This window comes from Amblyomma maculatum, chromosome 3, assembly GCF_055883805.1.
Source record: "Amblyomma maculatum isolate TAMU_Amacu chromosome 3, ASM5588380v1, whole genome shotgun sequence".
In the NCBI taxonomy this organism is placed as follows: Eukaryota; Metazoa; Arthropoda; class Arachnida; order Ixodida; family Ixodidae; genus Amblyomma; species Amblyomma maculatum.
This window is the reverse complement of record NC_139346.1, coordinates 217,619,294-217,642,353: the sequence shown is the minus strand read 5'-3', so window position 1 is coordinate 217,642,353 and position 23,060 is coordinate 217,619,294. Positions and strand designations below refer to the sequence as shown.

Here is a 23,060-nt window from a genome sequence, read left to right as displayed (position 1 = left end):
TCCGCCATGACTTCCACTCCCTGTCCCTGTACGTTCCAGGACTTGATAGGGCAATATTTCATGATCTTTGTCTTTTTAATGGTCAGTGTTAGAACAAACTTCTCATTCTCTTCATTCACGCGTGTCAGGAGCCTCTTGAATACTATTCACTGTCTGTAATTAAAGTGGTCTCATCTGCATATCTAAGGTTATTGATCCATTTCCCAGCAATCTTCACTCCAGCTGAAGATTCGTCCGGCTCGGCCTTCCTTGTGATGCACTGAGCATATAAGTCAAATAGGCATCTCAATCAGGAACCAGCCAGTAAGACCATGTTCAGTTATTAGTGTAGCCTCTTGTTCTTCAAGCGGATTCTTGAGGAGACCGATGAGGTGAGTAGGAACTTCAATTTTTGGAGAGCTTGCCACAATCTGTCGTGGCTACGTAATCAAATGCTTTCACATAATACATAAAACAGAAGTAGATGGGTCTCCGGTACTCTCGCACTTTTTCCATCATTCAGCGCGGGTTGGCAATCTGGTCTCTATAGTTCCTATTTGCTTGCGAAACCCAACTTGCACGTCTGGTAGCTCCTGATCCACGTACTGCTGGAACCTGGCTTAGAGGATTTTCAGCATCACCTTCCTAGCATAAGAAATAAGTGCGATGGGGCGGTATTTGGAACAATATTTAGCACTGCCTTTTTTTGAAATAGGGACGTAAACTGACCTCCTCCAATCATGTGGCCACTGCAGGGCTATCTAAAATTGTATGTATGCATAACGTTAACTGCATCATCGTTAAGGTTTTTGAGCAACTCGGCTGGAATGCCATCAATTCGAATAGTTTCGTTCTTAGAAAAGCTGGTTAAGGCTCATTCGACTTCTTTGTTCGAGATGTCCGGCTCTTTATCAATGATCACAACTTTCTTACGTTGGGTTTGTACCATACGGGTTCTCCTTGTACAGTTCTTCTTTGTAGTCTAGTCATCTCTTCTTTATCTCAGAGATGCCTTGTTGGTCCTTTATCACGCCCAGCTCAGCATAGAAGCATACTTTGATATCTCAAATTACCTTGTACAGAGCTCTTGTATCCCTCATTAGGTTGTTGTCCTCAACGTCTTTACACTGCATTGCCAGGAAAATTATTCTTATTTCTTCTTGCTATTCTCACAAAATCAGCATTTAGAATCTTGTATCTTTTTCTTTCACCCAAAACCTTTAGCCATCCTCCGTTCCTCAGCTATTTGCAAAGCGTCTTCAGACAACCATTTTGCTTTCTTGCATTTATTTGCCTTTGGTACTATCTCAAATCAACCTCTTGCATACTCTCACGAATATCAGTCTAGATCTCTTCACGCACCCTCTCTTCTAGATCTAATTCTTGCAAGCGATTCCTCACTTCCACAGGATATTCTGATAGAATTTGATCCGGATCACACGTGAATGGCCTCCTAGCGTTCTGCACTTTCTTCATTCGAAGTTTAAATTTGGCAATAAGAAGCTGATGATTGGTACCACAATCAGCTCCAGGCCTTATTTTGTAGCGAAAGCTAAGCTACTGTAGGTTTTCAAGCCGTCGGCGGGGCACCGTGGCAGCGCGGCACCGTGGCAAGAGCTGACAACTTGGGTCTCTCGTTCCACGTGGAACGGTATATCAGAATCAGCCTGCCAGGACCCTGGTATTCACGTTACCTTACATAGGCCACTAAGGCACGTTCATACGGCTTGGTTAAAGCGGGGCCTTATAAGTGGGCTGGTAGCCTACGCTATCGCATCGTACCCCTAAAGGCGGAGCTTAAGCGTCCCCCATATTTAGATGCAATAACAGCCTTTACCACCTCCACCTAAAACGCTGGTGAACTTTGATGCGTTCAACGGAACGCTGGTTGTGTTCGATGCAACGCTCGGTCGCCCGCAATCAAAGGTTTCGCTCCACACTCGGTTCAGCAGCGTTGAACCCGTGTATTTTTTTTTATTACTTGCATAGCGCTTCTGCATCTCTCTTAGCAAATACTGTAATCAATCTGATCCATGTACCGACCATCCGGTGAAGTACATTTGTCAGACGCCTCGTGGTATCGAAGATTGAAAAAGAGTATTTGCTGTGGACAGGTTGTTTCCTTGGCAAAACTCTATTAGCCTCTGCTCAGCTTCATTTGGTATCAAGTTATCTTTCTTTCCTTGCTTTTTATTCGCGGACGCGGCTTGAGCCATGTGATGATAATACAACCCGCGGGTAAAAGATTGGTTCTGTCGAAATAACATGCAAAATAATCAGTGAAAAGGTGTCCCGACCCTGAACGTTACAAGGGGGCCGACGTACTTGGTGTGTCCCTTTTACACAGAGAACATTGTGAGAACTCAGGAACTACTAAAGTAGAGTGATAGAGACGTCGAGCTACTTGATAGGGGTATATTGCAGACTCGTTCTGCCGGATTTCACTCAAAAACTAAGGAGGAGGATGAAAGGAGGGCGGAAGGCAGGGATGTCAACCAGAAATAATTCCGGTTGGCTACCCTCCCAAAACTAAAGTTCTTCCTTAAATGGATGTTGTGAAATTCTCTGAAATCTTGCACATATTAAAGCAGCTGCGATGGAAAGTGGTCTGCCGAAGCAAATGTAGACAACTGCGCACAGTCGTGCGTAGCCCGCTGACTCTAAAGCAAAATTTCCCTGAATACAAGCCAGAATCCCGTAATCCAGTGCCCATGTCGTGCATCGCTGCAGAGCCGAAGAGAAAGAGACCCTATACGGAGCGAAAGGACTTGACGCAAACCGTGTCGCCGCTTGATTAAAGACCATGATTTGGGAAGATTGGACTGCCACGGCGGAGAAAACGGTCGAAATGAAGTTCAAGTCGCTCGTCGGATACTTTCTCCCACGAGCAAACATTATTCACCGACTCAAAATAGAACCCCGCGAGGTCTTCATAGCCTCGCGTTTGCTCGCCTTCTGTGAAAGCATCTTGGGAACGCTGTCATTGGAAGCTCAAAGACAAACAGAAGATGGAGCATTCTCCAAGTTCCTCCGATCGTTTAGGGTGATGAAAGCCCACTTTGTCGGTGTTTGCCACGGAGTGCGTTATAATTTCTTACTGCTATTATATTTTTTCTCGTGCTCGGCTGGGAAAAGAAAACGATGGTTTCCAATTCCTAAAAAGTTAAAACGACAACCGGTATTCTGTGAGGGATGAAAAACGAAATAACTGGAGTAAATAAAAAGAAAGTCCCCGTTTGCATTCCTCCGGGAGGCTCTTAATGACGCCTTTTCTTCTGTTTGCCTTTATTGCTCACCTCCTAAAGACCTTCAACAGGCACCCCAATGTCATGAAGAAATGCAAGGCTGAGCCCACTCTTGTGGCGCTATACGCTCAAGAATTTTTCATATCTTAGAGCAATCTTTTCTCAATCAATCTTGAAGAGGTCGGACGCAGTGTTTAAGAGCAAACACTTGGGATTCCTCGAGATTATTGTTATGCTGAACAGACCGATGAAATAAACTAGACCGGTACGTTAAATAATGCTGCGCTTGACTTAAAACGAACAGAAAAACAAATATGCTGATGAGTTCAGCCTGCGAAAAGCCGTGACTAACTGCGCGCAGCCTTCTTTCGCGAATCGTTCTTGCTGTTCTCACACGATGCTCTTAGATCGGCCTTGAGCTACGCGTCCTTCTAATTTATGCCAAAACATGTCCACCGTTTATTAAATCTAGGGAGGCCGGGTAATTGCTCCAATATGAGCGTCGACATAGGCTAGTTAGTGCCTAAGCATTCTGGTTTTTTGCGCTTGTCCTACCTCGTTCCTTTTGTGTCGTGTTTTTCGCGCAAAAAGAAAAAAAAAGAAAAACAGAATGCTATATTCTAACATTGCTCCTGCGTGCGTGTTTTGCGTGTCGAGACGGTAAATCAAGTTGCTGACACCCTCCTTGATCGATCAGCAGATATGGATTGCTTTCTTGTGTAGGACACGTTTATTTGTTTTATTTTATATCTTGAGAGTTTTACAATAAAGGACATGGAATCGCGCTTTCGGTTTCCAGCCATAGCGGCCTCGTCTTTGTGATGGACGCAGATCCAAATCACTCATTAACGCCCAATCAGGTGAAGTCTAAGAATCCCAAGCCTGCCCGCTATAAGCTTCACATTTTGGAGCTACATCTCCGCCTATAATAACCCATTGAAGTTTAGCTAGCTTTCTTGGACTATACTTTCAATTGGGAGAGCAGCTATGTGATGCTGCTACGATGAACATATTTATGGGAATAGTTTACTGTTCCAAATCATGGCAAACTACCACTTTTATAGTCTGTCCTGCATTCCCACCCAGTAGTTCATACCGCCGTATAAAGACCAATAAGACTCGCTTTTGAATAAATAACATAAAACTACAAATTACCCGAGAGCGGATCCGCGGAAATGCAGTTTGTTAGTAAACCACTATCTAAAGACGACTCTAAAATATATTAGTGAGAGATAAGAGTTGAGTAACGCAAGAAAATGTTTTCCGGAACCCGTGCTTACAGGAGCTCAAGAAAAAGTTGAAGAAGAAGCGAGGTTAGAATATTTAATGTGCTCTTGAAGTTTGCAAGGAATGGTTTGGTTTGCGGGGTTTCACATCCCAAAGCGACTCAGGCTATGAGAGACGCCTTTGGAAGGAATGCTAGTTAATGAAATTGGTCTGTAGTTAAGGGGAGAATTCGGATTACCTTGTTTGAAGAGTGGTACCCACCCTCGCTACCTTCCAGTCAGCTGGCATTGTGGCGTGTTTGTCAGACTTGGGGAAGAGGTGCGCTAAATATATGCTGGAATAAACACAAGTGTTCTTCAAAAACTTCGAATTAATGTTGTCGGCACAGCAACTGGATGATAACTTGAGGGTCTGGATTAGCATCACAATACCAGCAAAATCGATGACAATGGGGTCCATCGGAAATAAGTCGTACTTAAGCACTTCTGGAGCAACATGGAAGGAACTATCAGAAAACGATTTTGCAAATGCAAGGTTTAAGGCAGTACAACATTATTCACTTGTCATTGTATTCCCAGCACTATCAGAAAGTTGAATGACTGTTCGTTCTTTGGGCCTGATAATGTTCCAGACCTGAGATGGATTAGTAGATGGAGTGATGACAGTGCGTTATTTAGGAATACGCGCTTGGCTTCTTTGATAGCTAGTCGGTAAGTTCGGAGAATATCGCCGTGTGCGGACCAATGTTCCGCAGTTTTTGCACGTTTTGTAAAGCAAAAGAAGCGCTTCTTCTTATTCAAAAGTCGTTTCATAGCGACGGCAAACCACGGTGATCAGGATTTTTTTTTTATTCGGCGCATTGGGACGCACTTGGCGACTAGCGACGAAACTGTATTTTTAAATAAAGCCCAATTTTTGTCAACAGTTCTCTCGAAGGGAGGTAGGCATGCAGTTATCTATATGCTAGTTCGCTGTTTATTGATGTGCAGTCACCCCTGTACTAATATGTAATTATCTTGATGGTAATCACTTTTTTAGTAGTAAGTGTTGTTATTTCGAAGGGAATAAGGCACTCGAGCTGGGCATGTATAAGTTACACGATGTAGAAGATCAGGAGCAGGGGTATAAGAATTAGGCCTAACAGGTTATATGTACCAAACTCAAACCTTGTAGGCTCTGGAACTAGCTGTGTAAGGTTAAAGTGCATGTATATGTTCAAAAAAAATTGGCTGACTGCGGAAGTATCTTTGACAGTTGAAAATAGACCGGACCAATCTATTTGGGGAAAATTAAAATCAGATAACAGAAATAAAGGCACTGAAGGGAATTGTGTAACCAAAATATTCAATACATCGTTCAAGTTATCACAAAAAGATGGTGCCGCATTCGGCGGCCTATACCACACACAGAATAATGCCCTTTTGTAGTGAAGGTTTATGCGGACACAAAGCATTTCGAAGGCAGTATAAGGACAATGACGATGTCTGATACGAGGTAATTGGCAACAACAATCAGTACACCACCTCCGTGTTTTGCGGTCCTATCTAGGCGGTAGATGGTGGAATTTCCTTCACAGTCAAGCTATTCGGTATGGCTTATAACGTTTGAAAGCAAAGTTTCCATTAACACCACCACATCGGCAACGCATGCATCGATTACAGACGATAGACCATGGCGTGTGCTAACAATACTCCGGATGTTTGTGAACAGAAACAATAGATTCTTACGGACTACATTAGAGGCCTGTTTTTGGGCTAGGATATGAGACGTATGAGACAGCTCTTTCGGTCACCAGTGAGAGATCTGGCCAACAGTAGTTATTACGACAGCGCGACAAGAAGGCGCGGCCGGAGATGCCCTGTATAAGAAATCCCTCCAGGAAGACAGCCGAGTAATTCAGTGAAGTTTTTTTTTTTATCTCTTGCACCTATTTCTTTCCAGAAAGCAAGATCCGAATTACGTTAAAGTTTCATGTTCAGAAGTTCGGCAGGTGAACGTTTCGTGGCAGTCAGTAATGCGCCACCGAAATTAGCTGATTTAGTGATGAGAGCAGTTCAATGGCTAAACTTGCGATACAAAATATGAGGCGTTAACATCGGTAGGCAGTCCTTAAGCTAACCAGTCGAGGAAGAGCAAAGTTCACATTCATTCGTAAAGCTTTATTCACAACGATCACCTGAGGCTTAGAGGTGAAGTGCGTGGGCGAGGTGAAGGTGAGGGCACCAGACTCCGAAATTAAGTCTAGCAGGGCACTAAGCTTACGCTTGGCGTCGGTACTGGGGGCTTTCCACTTTTCGTATGTCTGGATGTAGTGAGCATAGGTGTAGCGGGTGCAGAGACTCGCTGTACCAAGGCAGGTCCAGATCGAGTGCTGCAGATCAGCGGAGTCAGCAGGGCAGTTGGGGCCGTCTATCCTGGTTCGGCGCCATGGGTTGAGGATGTCCGGTGCGCACTCACAAGATGCGACGAAGTGCAATAGAGAGGCAGAAAGGAAGTAGCAGGGGCAATAGATGGCGCGGGAGACAAACTGGCATACAGAAAATGGCATGCATGTTCTAGTAGGCTGTAAAGCTGTGCATCGATGTATCCAAATGGACATATAGAGCCTCCCAGTAGTTTTGCGTTTTGGGGATAGTTAAAACAAAGTTAACACATCAAAGGCAGAGACGAGAGAGAGAAAACTAGACTACTGTTGGCACAAAAGAAGAATGGAAGTCGCGAACCATCCCAGAAATCAGGATAATATAACTTAGAAATTTGAAATTGGCTTAAGATGGGATAAAACACAAATAAATAACTCAGAGTAAAAAAGAAGACAGTACAGAATAAATAAAACAGGAATTTAGTTACCTAGGCAGGGCTGCGCTTGCCACCGCCCCATTTAGAAGCGAGGCCAGTAATTTCTAGCTCAGGTTGGACAACCTGCCAGGCTTTGAAAAGATTTAGGCCGACGGGCCAACAAGCGAGAAAGGGGCAAAATTGAGCAACAGAGCACTATGACTCGTTTGTATCAGGAGCGCTGGCGAAAAACATCAGCTTCTGCCCTTACATTTATCTTGAATTTCCGGCTATAATCGACAATGTGTAGAGCTAAGTCCTTTGATACGGATGCTCAGGATAATATTGTCATGGATAGCAGTTCTAGACTTCACGAAAAAGAGTGGCGAGGCTTTATGAGCAAGCAGCGTTCCGCCAACAGCGGGCGAACCCACTTCAACGTCCTTTTCCTTCAGGCCTACCTGAGAACACCAGGAACACTAGGTGGCAATATGTATCAGATCACTTTGCACGTTAGAACATCGAGTACCTAATGCTGTTTGCGATTATTGGCCCTCCTTAAAAGTGGTTATTGTATAGCTCTTTGTCAGGTCTACTGGGAGGTAACAGACCTTTACGGGATATTTGTTTTTTTGCTCTTTTCTACGCGGCACAGGGCTGGACTCCCGACTATAAGAAGAACCTTTATTGTCGCTGGCGGACTAAACCGCTACGTCCATTATGATTACTTATTGTTCCATTCAATCACCATTGGCGCATTGCTTACTATATGGTACCCAATCTTACCGAATCTTTCCAACTTCATGGCTGTTCCTCTCTAACTGCCCTTCCTAAACAGACCATGGGAAACTTGCAGTGCCTTAAATACAAAATACCAATACCTTTAATTTATTAAAATTCGGTTCATTTTAATTTTCCCACATCATCGTTCAAAGACCTCCTGTTATTGTATGTGGTTTCTACATAATATTGTATTCCCATGTTGAATTTTTACTATTGTTTTACTAATTAATGCTCCGAGGAATGCATGCGTATAAATTTATATAGTGCTATATTAACATCTTTAATACTTAAAAAAATGGGATGCTAAAGGAAACGTTGTTTTGACAAATACTCATTGCTTTGTAGTGCGTTTGTTGCTGCTCTGTAAGCCAGCAGTGCCTGCGTGCATCTGTGCATTGCGTGCGTGTGTTTGTGTCAGAGTTGGAGGCTTACAAAAAAACCTTCATTTTTCTTCCGCTTAGGTCTCAGTGCATTCTTATCACTAAACGCTCATCAGCCATGACCAGCGGAAGAACATGAGCATATATTTGCTGGTGGAACTAGGATGCATGATGTGAGCGTACGTTAATGAATCTAAGGGGATCAAAATTTCCGGAGCTCCGCCTCTCATAGGCTTTGTCGCTTTGGGACGTTAAATCCTATAAACCAAACCGAACACTCACAGTGTGTGTGCGTGTGTGTGGTTGGTTTATATATGGTCTAAAAGCCCCAAAGCTATTCATGCTACGTAGTGAAGTCTCCGAAAGTTCGACCACCCTTGGTTCCTTAATGTGCATACACCGCACCGAACAGGAGCACATGTGTGCGTGTCAGAGCGATAAAAAATTTTGGGACTTCTTAACTCACCTTCAAAGGCAATGCGATAGCGCTGTGTTCGAATCCATTGCGCACATATGTAAGATGGTGAATGCGATATGTGATGCACAGCGCGCGACTGAGTGGCAGTAAAACATGCGGCGCGATCGACGGCAGCGATACTTATGAGGTTCCGGGCTCGCTTACCACGAAACTATATCGCAAACACGCTTGGATAGCTACGATCAAATTTCGCATTAAGGAGTACCGTAATCGTTGTAGAATTTTTCTCTGGGAGGTCAGTCACCCTCAAGGTCAGACAAACAGCAAGATTATTCGTTGAGTTTGGCCGTGTTTAGTTCTTTCGTACTAAAACGCAACTACGACTTAAAAGCAACTACTGTGGCGCCCTGAGAAGAGCTTTGACCGATGTTCACTTCTCTGAACATAAAAGCTGCACGCATTATATGTCGAGGTTGCCGCGCGTGCGAGGGTCGTTAAACGCATTGTTCCCCATCCGCGGCACTGTATTGTCCTTACAGTTCATTGTCTGAATTGCCACTGAGGATTATTGACAGTAGTCTTATTTGGCTAGCTGGTGACTTAATTCGTGCTTACCGATAAGCCACCCGCACAAGTGAGCGTCATTGAAAGCTAAGGGGAGAACTTAAGTGAGCGATACAAAATACCAGAGTTGAGTTGTGTGGTGTTTAGATGCAGACGTTGTTGCCTTTACAATAGTGCTGTGAACACCACCTGCTCCTGCATGTTGGAAAAAAAAGCCCACTTATCAAATTGTTTCAGATCGTGTGACTAGTGGGAAGAGGAGAGTGAAGCGGTTAGTGTACTTTAGAACTTCCGAAAACAAGGGAGCGGTACCGGACAATACACTAGCTCTTTTAGGCAACAGACCAGTGCGAGTCTTTCAATCGCGGACTCACTTTCTTAGGCACAGTAGCAAGATTAGAGTATTATCCTCTTTCACAGGCACTGAACATAGTATAAAATTACGCACTGTTTCCTTAGCTTGGCACTGCTTATTCCGCTGGGGCTTTTTCTCCTTGCGTTGGTATAACCGTCACCTTATCTGGCTCAGTAGAAATTAGCGAATTCTCTTTCGGCCTCTCTCCCGCCGTTCGGCAACAGTAATGTTTTCAGTCTTTTCTTTCGCTTGCCCATTGCGATGTTTACAACATTTATCGCGCATTATGTTCTATACACTTATGAGAAAGTTTCTTTATTGAACATAGTTAGCGGTGCGTTGGTTGAGACCGTGCTCGCCATATACCATAAATAACTACCTGTTTCACGCATCTGTAGAAATGTGACAATCGTGTTGCACTGAGGCTCAAGCGATTGAAAACGGTGATGCACACCAAACAAACAAAAATCTCTGCTTTTGCACATAGTAGTTTACTCTATGGTTTCAGCTTTATTTGTGCCGTGGGGGGCACGCTTGACCACTAAAGTGTTATGAGGTGAAAGCGTCTATCGCGCGGTCGTCCGAAGTCCTCCACTACGGCACCTCTTACTCCGTTTTCGCTCCCATCTTCGCGATGACGCGATAGCGTAAGCTACCAGCCAACATATACAGCCCCGATTTATTACCGAGCCGTGTAAAAGTGACCGCGTGGCCTAGGGATAACGTGAATGCAAGAGTTTCGGCAGGCTGATTCTGATATCACCCTCCCATTTCAAAAAAGAGGCTTGAGTTGGCAGCTCCTGCTACCAAACGTAATGTCAGGAAGCGCTACGTCCAGTTAGTGCTCGGCCATGCCAGCTACCGCCTCCCATAACTTCTTTCTTCGCTCTTCCGACAGGCACGGCAAAATGGCGAGACCGTGGCCAATGTGGCTCTCGCTACAATAAAATAAAAAAATGAAATGTGAGGATTTCGGCAGCGTGCCTCACAGGGCCAGATGTAAGGAACGAAGCGTACATATGCGTCAACCGAGTCTCCTGCCTACATATGTATGTATTTTTGCGCACATATAGACATATACTGCAGATAGTCCGGTGTCATTCGCCGGTGGCTAAGTGGTTAATGCGCTCGACTACTGAGCCCTAGGACCTGGGTTCCGTCCCGACCACAGCGGCTATATTTCGATGGAGACAAACAAGGTAACCGTGTACTTTGCAATGTCAGTGCACGTTAATGAATCGTAGGTAGTCGAATTTATTCGTACCCTTCATAATAGCCTGAGTCATTTGAACGCCAAACCTCACAAATGAAAACCATCAAAACATACTCTGCGGCGTCATATTTGATCGATAAGAATGGTGACGTAGTTGCAGAAATGCAAATAATAATTTCGCGTTTCGTCCTGTTGTCTTGTTTACTACGATTCAAGATACATGCAGAAGGCGCAACTGCCAACTAGAGAATTTATTTTTGTTATCTAAGGCTGATTTATCAAAGCTCACTGTTTCCTCGGCTCTACATGGGTGGTTTAAGTATGAAAAGAAACAATGCAAGTACGCTTCGTTTTCGTCCTCAGCGCAAGAAGGCGAACCGTATAGCAATATTATTTTATGCGTCATGCACAAGCGCTTTCTTTCCTCGTATAGAAAAAAAAAACATTAACGTGAAAGGGCGGATTGTGCTGCTTGTATAGTTACAGTCAGGCAGGTAACTTACCGCCTTCGCGCATTTGCGTACTCGCTGATACCGCGACGCCGACGAAGAAACATCCTCTCGAAGTTACAAATGGTTCGCGACTCCGAACCAACCTGCAGCACTTTCGGCCACCGCAAGCAGCACGCATATTATGATAGCTCACGTGCGCTAAGGTCACCCGTCCGCGTGCATGCAGGAGCGGATCCCCTCAACAACTCATGCCAAAGGCTGTGTCGCCGGGGGGCTTCACTCCTACGGCCAGGAATCCGCTTGCTTGACGTTGATAAGGTGACCCTTCCCCGCTCCCGGGCAGTGAGAGCGGAGTCTGCGCGCGAGATGAGAAGGTCGCAGCGTTTCAATAAAAGAATGAGCTTCTCTCTAATCTCGTTACCTGGGACACGGAATCACTATCGCGCCAGCCCCTACCTTCTCGATATTACCTTTGGATTCGCCTCCTCGCACGCACTGTTGGCACGCTGGTTGATTCGCTGCTGTTCGCGCCCTGGCTTGCAGACAGACGATCCGGCCGTCTCGTTTGTGTGGCGGCCTTTATTAGCTTCGTTCGCCGTAGATGAGGAATGCCTGCGACTGTGTGACCGGCTGCAGTGAATCGTGCGCCTGCGGATACCTTTCGGGGCTTTTCGTGAAGGCCTCCGGATGATGCGAGGGTCATTGTGAGGCCTCCGTGTGGATTTGTGCTATCCCTTTCGTCTGGCGTGAGAATCAACAGAGCAAGCTCGCTCCAACGTGTATGTGCAGCCTTCACGTCAGTCAAATTGTGGATGTTTGCTGATGTCGTCAGCTCCGGCACACTTCCAGTGGCAGAATGCAGAGGATCCTTGTCTCGCAGTGATTGAGATCAGAGTCTACAGAGCACTCACTTCGACTACTCGCGCCAGAGTTCACCGCGGCCGACCGTAAAGCTTTCGTCGTTCATAGACTTGGCAAGTTTGCCCTGACGACGACACAGCCTGGGACATAGTATCGCAAACGACGCGAGGTTTGGTGGCTGAGCTTATGCCGATTAGGGAACAGCGCTCACCGAGCCTATGCTCGCTGCCAGAAGTAGCGCTGAGCGCTAATTCGCTGAACGATTTGGCAGACGGGGCTCTCCGCAAACGAGGGCCCGCTCACAGCGTCAGCGAGGACACACTGAAGCATCGGGAATACCCCGAGTCACTCGCACTTGCATACGTACCGGAGCAAATAGAGGGGTTGTGCCCGTACGATATTGTTACTCACCGCTCCGAGCGTTATCGCGCTGGGTCCGCTGCCTGCCGACAGCTGTCCACGAAGGACAATCTGCGGACATCTACCTGGAACAGGGCTATCCGGGCTCTCATGCCCCTGAAGCGAGCCGAGACATCGATGGCTCTCGGGCGGCGCAAGTACTCGCTCGATTTTACCGATGGCCTGGATGCCTCTACAATGGCGGCGGCGGTGGCTAGTAACGGCTTGGCTACTCTGCCCCGAGTGAAGAAGTCCCAGGAGGACCTCACTAAGAGAAGCTGGATAGACATGGGCGTCGTTCTGAGGAGGAAAATATCGGGTCGGCTGAAGCGCACGCCCTCACTGCCAGTCATGGAGATCGGAAGAACGCGCTGGGTTGCTGATGATGACGTAAGTGTTGCGCTCTGCTCGAAGTTCTAGGGGCGCATTTACGGTGCTTTTCCATATGCCAGACCGCTCGAGTATTCGCGCAGCCAGCATATCAGCTGTAACTTTGTAGTTCGTTGTACCTTATCTCTTCCACAGTCCCTTGTGGAGACATCAATAGAGGCGCACAAAATCAAAGGTGCTATTTGAAAACACTGTAACGACATACCTTACACGAGAAAATTCTATAACTGAAGCTCGGTGAAAAAAAAAAATGAAATGATAAACTACGAAGCAACCAAGGCGCTCGATAGTGCAAGAAATATCACTTCAAATTTCAATTGCTTTTAAATAATTTCTTTTCTATACATATATGTGGGGCTCCTCTTTGTTTAAACCAATGTTGATATAAGACATAATTATAAAAAGTGTGATTTTTCCAAATTTTCTCCTGACAACTTTTAATATTGGCCAATTAAGTTCACTTTCTCCTTTCCCCTTGCTTCTCATCTCCCCCTCACCTTTTTCACGTGCTAGCCCATAATCCCTACTCATGTCGCTTCGAAAAGTGATACAAGCATTTACAAGCATCTGCATACAGGACGACGAAGGTCAAAGTACAGGCACCCTAGTTAGCGGAGGTGATGTCCAGAGCTCCTCACAGTCACACTGCGACCGGTTCTGCGTATACTGGTAATGCCACCGAAAAGAGCAGGAGATAAATGAAGCTTCTTTGGAATGTCTAACTGCGAAGCCACAGTGTTATCAAACTGAATCATCGCACTTTTTTTTAACAGAGCTGTTAGTATTGGGGTCGTATCACAGTACTAAACATGAGCCATACCAGAATTAACTGAGCAACACTTGAGCGGCAGTTTGTAGAGCACCATCTTGGGGTGGCTGAGGAAGCGAGCTGTACCTTCTTTTCATGCAAGCTGGTTTCGCGCTAAGGAGTAAAGTTTATCTTATCCCCTGCTTGAAACTTGACAGGGCCATGCCTCTCACAAAAGCTAGTTGGAAAAAAGAAAAGCTAGCGTTCTCCTAATTTGTACTTGCCATAGTTTTCGTATTGTCGCAAAAACAATCGCATATGACTACGTGAAACCCAGATAGCTCATACTATAACGAAAAAAAAAAAAGAAAAGCGTGAGCACACTCATTACTGTTATCTTTCGCGTGCATTATCAGGGCCGTGAAGCCCTGTGACCTCGATTCGCAGCCAGTTGAGCCAAGCTTTTTCTTTCTTTTTTTTTTTTTTTTTTTCCTCTGGACAAGCCGGAGCTCATTTGAGTGCTCTGTAAAGGATGTTTTTATTCTGTTCTTGTTTTGCGGTAACTTGCTAAAGCCAAGTGGCTTGTTGGGCGAGTTTGTTGGACATTGTTAAAACAGCGCCAGAAACACAGACAGATAGAAACACGGACAATGTGTGTTGGTCTTTCTGTCTGTCCGTGTTTCTAGCGCTGTTCTAACGTAATTGCTGAAGCCCTAAATTATTGTGGATTGAAAGAGAGAGAGAGATCAAATGCTTGCGTGTCTAGAAAAAGATGGCCTGTTTGTCCGCTTAAGCCTTCATCATCACGTGCGCTGAGCTCGTCACGTCGGCAGCGGCACGATTATTTATCCCGACACTGTTCGTGTGTGGACACCGCCCACCATGCCGGCGCACGAGCGTAGCGTGTTTGCTTTCGAGACGCACGCATCGCAACGCTCATCTATTTTCCCTCGTCCAGGATGTTATACAAGTAGAGTATGAGCGAGCGAAGCAATGTCTTATAGCGGCACGCGTTCATTTATTTCGGCCACCATAAGCTGTATTACCTTCGTCTCACAACTGTTCCTTTCTTCCCTCAATTCGTGTCAATTTTTTTAACCTTGTTGTACAGCGTGTTGACAATACACGTGCGTGCACCTGAGCACATGTTGACCTTCTCTACCTGTCTAGAAACTAGCCGGAATTTTATTTATGGTGTCTGTAGCCAGCCGTCGTGTTTCTCTGCGACCGCTCTTTGTGTTTCATCTGTCACTATTTTGCGAAGCTTCTAACCGTTTAACTGCACGGTTATCATCAGCCATATAGATAGCTATTTACGCGGCCTTATCCTCTTCAATTTTTCTGAAATGATTACTTTATACGAAGTTAACCTCGCGTTAATACGGGGCGCAACGTTGTTTCTGTAACCGGATACTCTGAGAAGCGCATTGAAATTGATTGCCATATCCTCCTGCCGAGTTTTCTCTCACTTCACTCAAGTACTCCTGTCCATACAATTAGGCTTCCAGAGATGCTGGGAGACTATCTTACGCAATTGATTGGTTCTATTCGCTTACAAGCCTGGTCACGTGGTCTATTTCGTAACTCCAGTTTACTGCATAGGTTTACGTGGTAACGTTTTTATTACGCGCCCCTTCGAATTATCCGATTCTACGTTAATATTTAAAGGAGGCGGTTAAAGTACCATAAAACTATTGTACACCTTTCTTTCGAAACCTATTGACTGCACGTAAAAAGAGTGTGTTCACGTCGCCGTTAATATTCTTGTTCACTTCGCTTCCTAAGGTTCTCGTTCCGCGACTTCCCCCTCACTTTGTCGTTTTACGTCACCCCTACATAAGGTGACGCATTTTCTCCATGTCGGCAACGTTTCCGGGTCGGACACGTGAGACACGTTTTTTTTTCTTTCTCTTTAACGGTCTGCCTATCTGCACGCCCGCTTCGCATGCCTTTCCACGGCATAGTTGCATGTCTCTGACAAGAGACAATTGTTCCGGGACGCTAAGTGTGGTGTCAGACTCTTCATAATAATGAGTAACCTGTAAATACTGCTTGATAATGTGCTTTTCTCAGTTTATTTTGAATTCACCCCATCTTGTTCTTGTAGATGACCGCCTCTTCATGTTGAGGCATTTTCACGCGATAGCGCCGCAGCTCGTTCCGCCGAAAAGTCGCCGCCGCTGACTGTGGGCGGGGAAAATAGGGAGGACACTTAAGCCCCGCCTTTAGGTCTATTCAGAGAGCCATTTGCCAGTTACCCTTGTTATTCCTCTTTAGCGTGCATGCATTTTTCTATAAGCGAGGGTGGGCACTTAAGCCGCGCTATCGCGTCCACTTTTAATGTGAAGCTTAAGCGTGCCCGTAATTTTTGTCTTATTGCTTTTAGTCGTTTATTCTTACAAGCTCCATATACATGTAGCGCCTCCTGAGCGATCCTCCCTGCGGTGGTTGCCCCGCCGGGGTGGCGCTGTGGTTACGGCGCTCGACTACTGTTCCAAGGGCGCGGGATCGAATCCCGGCCTCGGCGGCCGCTTTTCGATGGAGGCGAAAAGCAAGGCGCCCGTGTGCTGCGCGATGTCAGAGCACGTTAAAAATCCCCAGGTGGTCGAAATTTCCGGAGTCCTCCACTACGGCGTCTCTCATAGCCTGAGTCGCTTTGGGACGTTAAACCCCACAAACCAACCAACCTGCGGTGGTTGCGGAGAGGTATTATCTGTGACAGCGAAAATGATCCAAGTTCCTTACAATGAGATACGATGCAATACTACGAAATATAATACAACATAGTTTTTTTTTTTTTTTATGCGCGTTGTGTTGCTGCACAGCTCAAGCACGCCGCTCTCGATGGTTTACCTTACCCTTCACGGATGCACTGCCATCAAGTAAAATTCGTAATGAAAAATGCATCTGCATAACTTCGGTGCCGTTTTCGCTCATGCGCACGACGCACATGGTTTGCACTATGAACTCGTCGTTTTCCGTTCAGCTGCCAAAGCCGTCCACGGCGGTGACAAGTAGGCGTATAGTGTACGTCAGCTATTTGGACGTGTGCAAGCTGAAAATGGGCGCACTTAATGAGATACGTACGTAACAGCCGTATATATAGGCCCAACTTAATGTATCGCCCGAAATGTTCGGGGGTAACGCTTTAAACTTTGTTGCTTCAAGTCCTCTTCGCTGCTTATTCACCATCGGTTTCCGGTCTGTTTGTCTTTTCTTGTTTTTTTTTTTCTTATAAGAAAGCCTTAAATGTTACCGTACTGGCACAGGGCCGGAAAGAGGAAATTATATAGATATGCTCCTGTGGTCTGTTTTTCCGATGGCAAAAACTAAAAAAAGAAAAAAACCTATAAATTAAGCTTTCTGAAGGTTGCACGGAGTTTCTAACATGAACGATGTGAGGGCATTCATTTGTTTGGGAATGAGTATTCTGAATGTAGATGCCGTCGAAAAGGAAAATAACCTTTGAGGGCTTCTTGTCCCTATCTAAGGCTTTTTAATTTACACAAACACGTACCTAACATGGTTAGAGTAACGAACAGCTGATTTTAACTGAACTCTGAGGCAATTAACCTGTGCTGTTAGGTTGGCTAGCTTGACGAAAGCAAGATAACAATTTTTAATTTTGCAAACTCCAACGGTAAGTTTACCAGTTTGAGATCGTGTTTTGTTAAACACTGTGTACGTGAATACGCATAAATAATAACCGAGCGTACCGCGCTTTTGAAACGTCGACAGTTAAGAGCCTTGTGTATTTACCCACGCGCACAGAACCGTATTCGAGGTTTCGAGCTGCAAGTTACGTAGTATATCCCGTTGCTCACGCAGACTTTCATGTAATTATTGGGACTAAGCGGTCTTACTACTGATTGATGGCGCTTCTATAAAGCGGTTGCATTTCATCTCTTATAGATGGCGTAATAAGCCAGTGGAGGGCTTCCTTTGATTCACATCGACTAACTGCATGCGGTTCCTTGCAACGCAACAAAGCCTTGTTACTCGCGGTCCGCTTCTTTGTTTCGCCTCCAATAAAGCGCAATCCGTGTGCTGCATCCAATCTTGATGTTCACTCAGATCCCTCACATTTAATCTGTTGTTGCTTTCATAACTGCCTGTCGGACTGCTTTGTAGTTACGCCTTTGACGGAGCACAAACTGCAATAACCGGGACCCGGAAATCTGGTCGGGCTACTATCTGACTGTACAAAATTAAGCTCGGTCTTCCAACTGCAATACTGTTGCAGAACTCAGGCCGACGTGCCAGGCTCGAATGGGTGTACCAGATGCTTTCAGGACAGCTCTTGAATATAAGGGAGAGTCTTAGCAACTTGACCGACGCGCAGTGTGACGAAATTTTCGTTCGAGTGTTTGCTTGCCTCGAGAAACTCAGCGACTAGATTTCGCGGGCCTCACCGCGGTCATTTCGTTAATAACGCGACACGAGGAAGCCAGCTAAGTCGAAAACGAGACAATCGCATGGGCGCTCGATTGCATGAACATTAGAGGCAGACGACGAGAAAAAAAAATAAAACCGCAGGAGCAGATGAATGGCAGCCACAGATATAACCTGAAACTTTAGGCATAAAACAGAAGTGCACAAAGTAAGTGTCAAGACCGCACCTTGAAGTTATTGTAATGTAGGTTCTCCGGTGCTGCTGGAGTCATTAGACGGGGCTAATTTGATTGTTTTCGAGGCTCGCTTAACAAAAGAGTGATTTCCGGGGGCCCGTCTTTCAGGCGCTTTCTGTGCTCTTCGTTATCGTGTGTTTGTCGTCGCCGCCGGTCCTCGCATTCCAGCGGCCGCAATCGTGCCCCGAGAATCGGCGAGGCCTTTTGTTTCCTCTTCGGCTTCCCTCTCAGCCATTGGAGCGAAACGAAGGCAGGCTTTAAAGTCTTCCTGGCTCGGCTTTTAATTCGCGAAGAGCCCAGACTAAAACCACCGAGAAAGAAACATAAGCCGTTTTCCAGAGGGGGCAGCTTCAGTTCTCACGTTTTCGTTGAGTTTCTCTTGCAGAAGGAGTGGAGAAAAACGTTAGGAGGAGGAGTCTGTTTCACTTTTCTTCGCGGCTCGTTTCCTTCGCTTCCTCTGCATTAGAAGAGCACCTTTCTACCCGTTTCTTTCAAATGGGCGCTGAGTAGCGGCGATTGACATCACTTGGTGTCTCTTCTTCCGATTGTGCTCCGACAGTCGTGCGTGGGGGTCAGCAGCAGCTTGGTTACTGTGCACAGCTCGAGTACACACCAGTTCGAGTTGAGCTGGTTCGTACCATGAGGGCTTACCGTGGGGTAGCGAGAGTGCGATTTTGAAAAATATGGAGGTTTCTCTTTACTTCGCCAAGAAAACATGCTGATTTTCTTTTTTATTTCGTCTTTCGTCACCAGAATGCGCAACGCACGTAAGAAGCCTTCGAGCAGAAAATTATTTTCTTTCCTACCGAATAACTATTCTCTTCATCGTTCGTTCGTTTCTTCACTTGCTCACGCTCTCTCACTCGCTCACTCCCTTAGCTCACAAGTCCTCCCTTTCTCTGCCAGTGACACCTGCAGACAATGTAGGTTGCACGTGACTCGCTACGGCTATCGTTTTGCAACGCAGACATGAGAAGGATGTCCCTGTGTTTATTTTCGCTGCTGACTTGAAACCATACGGAAGCAGGGTTTTTTTGGGGCCGCATCTTGTTCAGTTTGTATCGCCCGCACGGGAACCGCCTTATCTGTTTTCTGCTTAACCTACTTGAAGCTGTCATAGCAGCCTGGAATTCATCTCGGAGCACAACGCCCAAACGCTGAGCTCCAAGTGCATGGCCTGGATGCCACAACCGAAAGCCTGACGGCCGCACGCTTCGTAATTTTCTTTACGTTCAGTCTTCTTATCAAGTTTTCTGCACACCATGCGCGGCCCCAATCGCGGTCTCAGAGCTATCAGAATGCAAATAATGTTGCGTGCCTGAACGCGCTTTGCGCTTTCTAATTCCGGTTTACAATATCACATCATAATATTTGAAGATCTGCTGGTCTCTGTAGCCTGCCTCCGCGACTTTTCCAATCCGTAGCAATCGTGCATGATTCACGCTACGTAGTGGAAAACCAAAATGTCGCAGGGACGCTCATTTTTAGACACCTAACTGTTCTATCGTTTCTGCACATGCATATGGATGCACATGCATCCATCTCCGAAAACACGTATGCCGGCAACCGCTCAATATAAGCCAGCTCTATGCGGCAGCGTCGAGCTTTAAGCGTCTTACAAATGCTTGAAACGAGACACAGTATCTGCTCCGCGCCCGTGTGCACCGTACACGCATTCGATCTCAGCGCTTTTTTTTCTTCTTAGCGGAGGAGTTAAAAGCACTGAACTAGTTTCAGAACTCTGCCTGGGATCTCAAACGCCCACCTTCTTTTGGAAAAGTGGCGCTTTTTTCCTCGCTATAATTTTATTTGACTGCATCTGGAGCCGAAGATAGTGCACCAGGAACGTTCCAAGCTTAAAAAGTTTCTCTTTCCTATGCATGACCGCTGCAGGAACCTGCGATCCGCACTGCGTAAACATCAGGCGTCGGTTGGTACGATGCGCGAGCAATAGAAGCCCCATCTCGCGAAAGCCGGCGTCATTCATTTCACACAGTCACCAGGTAATTTGTGCAGGAAATAAGAACTTACCAAGCTTATAACATCGAGTGCAATTGAAACCTGCGACGGCGGGAGAAGACCTGCTTCGATGACCGCTCAACGGCAGTATTTTTAAAACGTTACTCCTTCCATCCACAAACCTTAAGGTCAATGAATTATGCAGTTGTGACCTTGAACGCTCGCGCTGTTCAGCAAACATCGTCGTCTTTGTCGTCGTGCCCAGGCACGAGGGCAATGTGCTATCGCCGCTGCAGATCACGCTTCGTCTCCGTCACGCCTGCTCCGGTTCCTTACGGAAAACAATTTACATGAGTTTCTATATTATGCCTTATGGCAAGCTTGCGTAAAAAAAAAAAAAAAAAAAATCACGCCTTGTGTAAAACTGCAACACGCCCTCGCGCTGTACAGCAAATATCGCTGTCTGCATCACATTCCAACTACAACACATTTTCGCGGTGTCATCGTCTTCGTGAAGTACGATTTATGCCGTTCCTTCATTTTACCTACGCAAATACGCTATCTCGCTAAAGACAGAAAATACAGCCGTGCCACAGGCTGCCGAGACTATCGAACAACGAGAAGCCAGACTACAGTCCGTTACTGATAAGCTTACCAAGCGCGGAAGCGAGCCAAGATCGAAGCGGTAGCAGCGACTGCAGCAGCAGCCAATGGCTATAACGCTCGCAAAACTTGGTGCAAGCATAGTTGAACCACTAATTTTTTTTTTTTTTTCCTGGGTGTAAAACTGATGGCTTCTCTCGCTCTGCTTTGGATAATGTCGTCTTATCAACTTTCACTCGTGCTTGAGTCAATGGAAATGGAACCGGAAGAGCACGCATCCTTTTGCACATGCGAGCCCTTGTTGGAAGGCGTGGACGGCGGCTTCCGAAAAGAAAAAAAAAAAAAAAGAAGGCGCAAAACAGCGCCATTCGACGAGGAGGGAGCAAGTCAGGCGTAACGGCAGGAGGTCTGCGCTATTGCGGCAGGATAACGAATAACTTATGTTTCAATTGATGTGGATGAACTCAGTTTGCCGAAACAAAGCACTCACAAAACAGGTGCATGCAGGCGAACGCAGGCGCCCCCCCCCCCCCCCCCCCACTTCCCCCCTCCCCTCCCGTATCAGTCACTTTGACCGCTCGTCAATATTTCGAACTCCTGTACAGCAGGACGCACGAATTAGGTTAGCGGTTGTCGACGCCGTGTCGTAGACTCGAGAGGCCAACCAGTGCCTCGTATTACGTTCCTGTTGTACGTTAATGAAAGTTGCTGATGCCGCAGTGATATTATACGATGAAGAAGAAAAATAAAGGTGCACGCCGTATTATTGCAACTAAAGTTCGCCGTTGTTGTTATCCTTTATTGCAGAAAGCAAAGAAGAGACAGGTTCAGCTAGCTGCGTTGCTCAGAATGGGGATGATCCTAAGCCCTTCTGCTGTATCCGATTGAGCGCCGACTTTTAGTCTGCGGGGGTAGACGTGATTCTGCATCTGGAATATTTTGGGATATGTTTCGCTTACAGGGCCGCGAGCGCTTGCTCTTGGTTGACGGGGCTTGGGAATAACTTCCCGCCACGAATCCGTGACACTGTTGCCTGAAACAGCACCGTCGAGTTTTCGAAATTCTTTAGAAAGCTAAAGTCATTTACAAGATGTCGTCTGCATGCAAGTAGTAAATGTCTTCTTCACAATCGTCTGTGTGTCGAAGCACACAGAAAAATATGGTCCGAGTGCAGTTGCTTTCGAATGGTATCGACGAATTCTGCTATGTTCTTTCTTCAGTTAAACATGACTATTTAGGACAAATCAGACGATTAAACTGTGGGAAATATGCTTTTTTAACACTGCGCTTTGGACGCTTCGTATGCTAATCTTTTTTGCCTGGAAGAGAAAGGTAATCGTTTACCTGCGCCATACGCTGAGTTTTTTTGTAATTGTGTGTTATTTGCTATCGACCGCGGTACAAGATAACAGCACCTCTCACTGGTGATGTAAGTGCTGCTAATATCGTCTCATTTTTTGCGTTCTCTCGTTCCTCTCACTATCAATGCCCTCTTGCTTCTGCGACAGTGACAGCCGGAGTCATGCCGCTGGCCGTGCCTGAAAACAAGTCCCCGCAGTCTTTTTGAAACCTTTGTGATGCAAGGCTATGTGTAGTACTCGACATTTTTGTACTCTGCTGCGGCACACTGATGTGAGGATCAAATAATATCGACCAAGCAACTCCAAGGTAAATTGTTGCTACAGAATTTGGCGCAGAAAAGCCTTGGGCAGTAGAGCGCAGAGTTGCATATTCGGCGGACTAAGGTAATGCTTCTTAATACCGTGTGGCTTGCTTTTATTGTGAGTATACTTGCAGGTTGTGCCGCCTTATCATTCTCCAAAAAAACAGCGCGAACAAACGGGGACGAAAGGAAGAAACCACAGGAACAAGCGCTGGTTCCTGTGGTTTCTTCCTTTCGTCCCCGTTTGTTCGCGCTGTTTCTTTTTTTCTTTTTGGATAATGTATCACCAACTCGCCCACTTAACTGTACTATTGGAGTTATCATTCGTTGCGCGCTTTCAAACAAAGCAGTTGACGGCAGTCCAAATTTTAAGATTTTAATTCTGCCTGATATCGACGAGGCGCATCGATATAAA

At 46.0% G+C, this 23,060-nt stretch overlaps 2 protein-coding genes across 5 annotated transcripts in view; one reads left to right on the top strand and one right to left on the bottom strand.

Moving 5' to 3' along the window:
- LOC146197714 (uncharacterized) overlaps positions 1-11,626 on the bottom strand; it is a 177,904-nt gene extending 166,278 nt beyond the window's left edge. Inside the window, exon 1 of the mRNA XM_084599629.1 lies at positions 11,446-11,626. Coding sequence (XP_084455755.1) covers positions 11,446-11,498 — 53 coding nt within the window. The 5' untranslated portion in view covers positions 11,499-11,626. The remainder of the gene's footprint in view (positions 1-11,445) is intronic.
- Positions 1-23,060, top strand: part of LOC146197713 (pleckstrin homology domain-containing family G member 5-like) — a 767,578-nt gene that overhangs the window by 308,707 nt on the left and 435,811 nt on the right. The window contains exon 1 of one of the 4 annotated variants that reach the window (XM_084599623.1): positions 12,751-13,044. The exons of the other annotated variants lie outside the window; for them this stretch is intronic. Within the exon in view, the coding sequence (XP_084455749.1) occupies positions 12,766-13,044 (279 nt within the window). The 5' untranslated portion in view covers positions 12,751-12,765. Of the gene's footprint in view, positions 1-12,750; positions 13,045-23,060 lie in introns of those variants that run through there. 4 annotated transcript variants of the gene reach the window in all.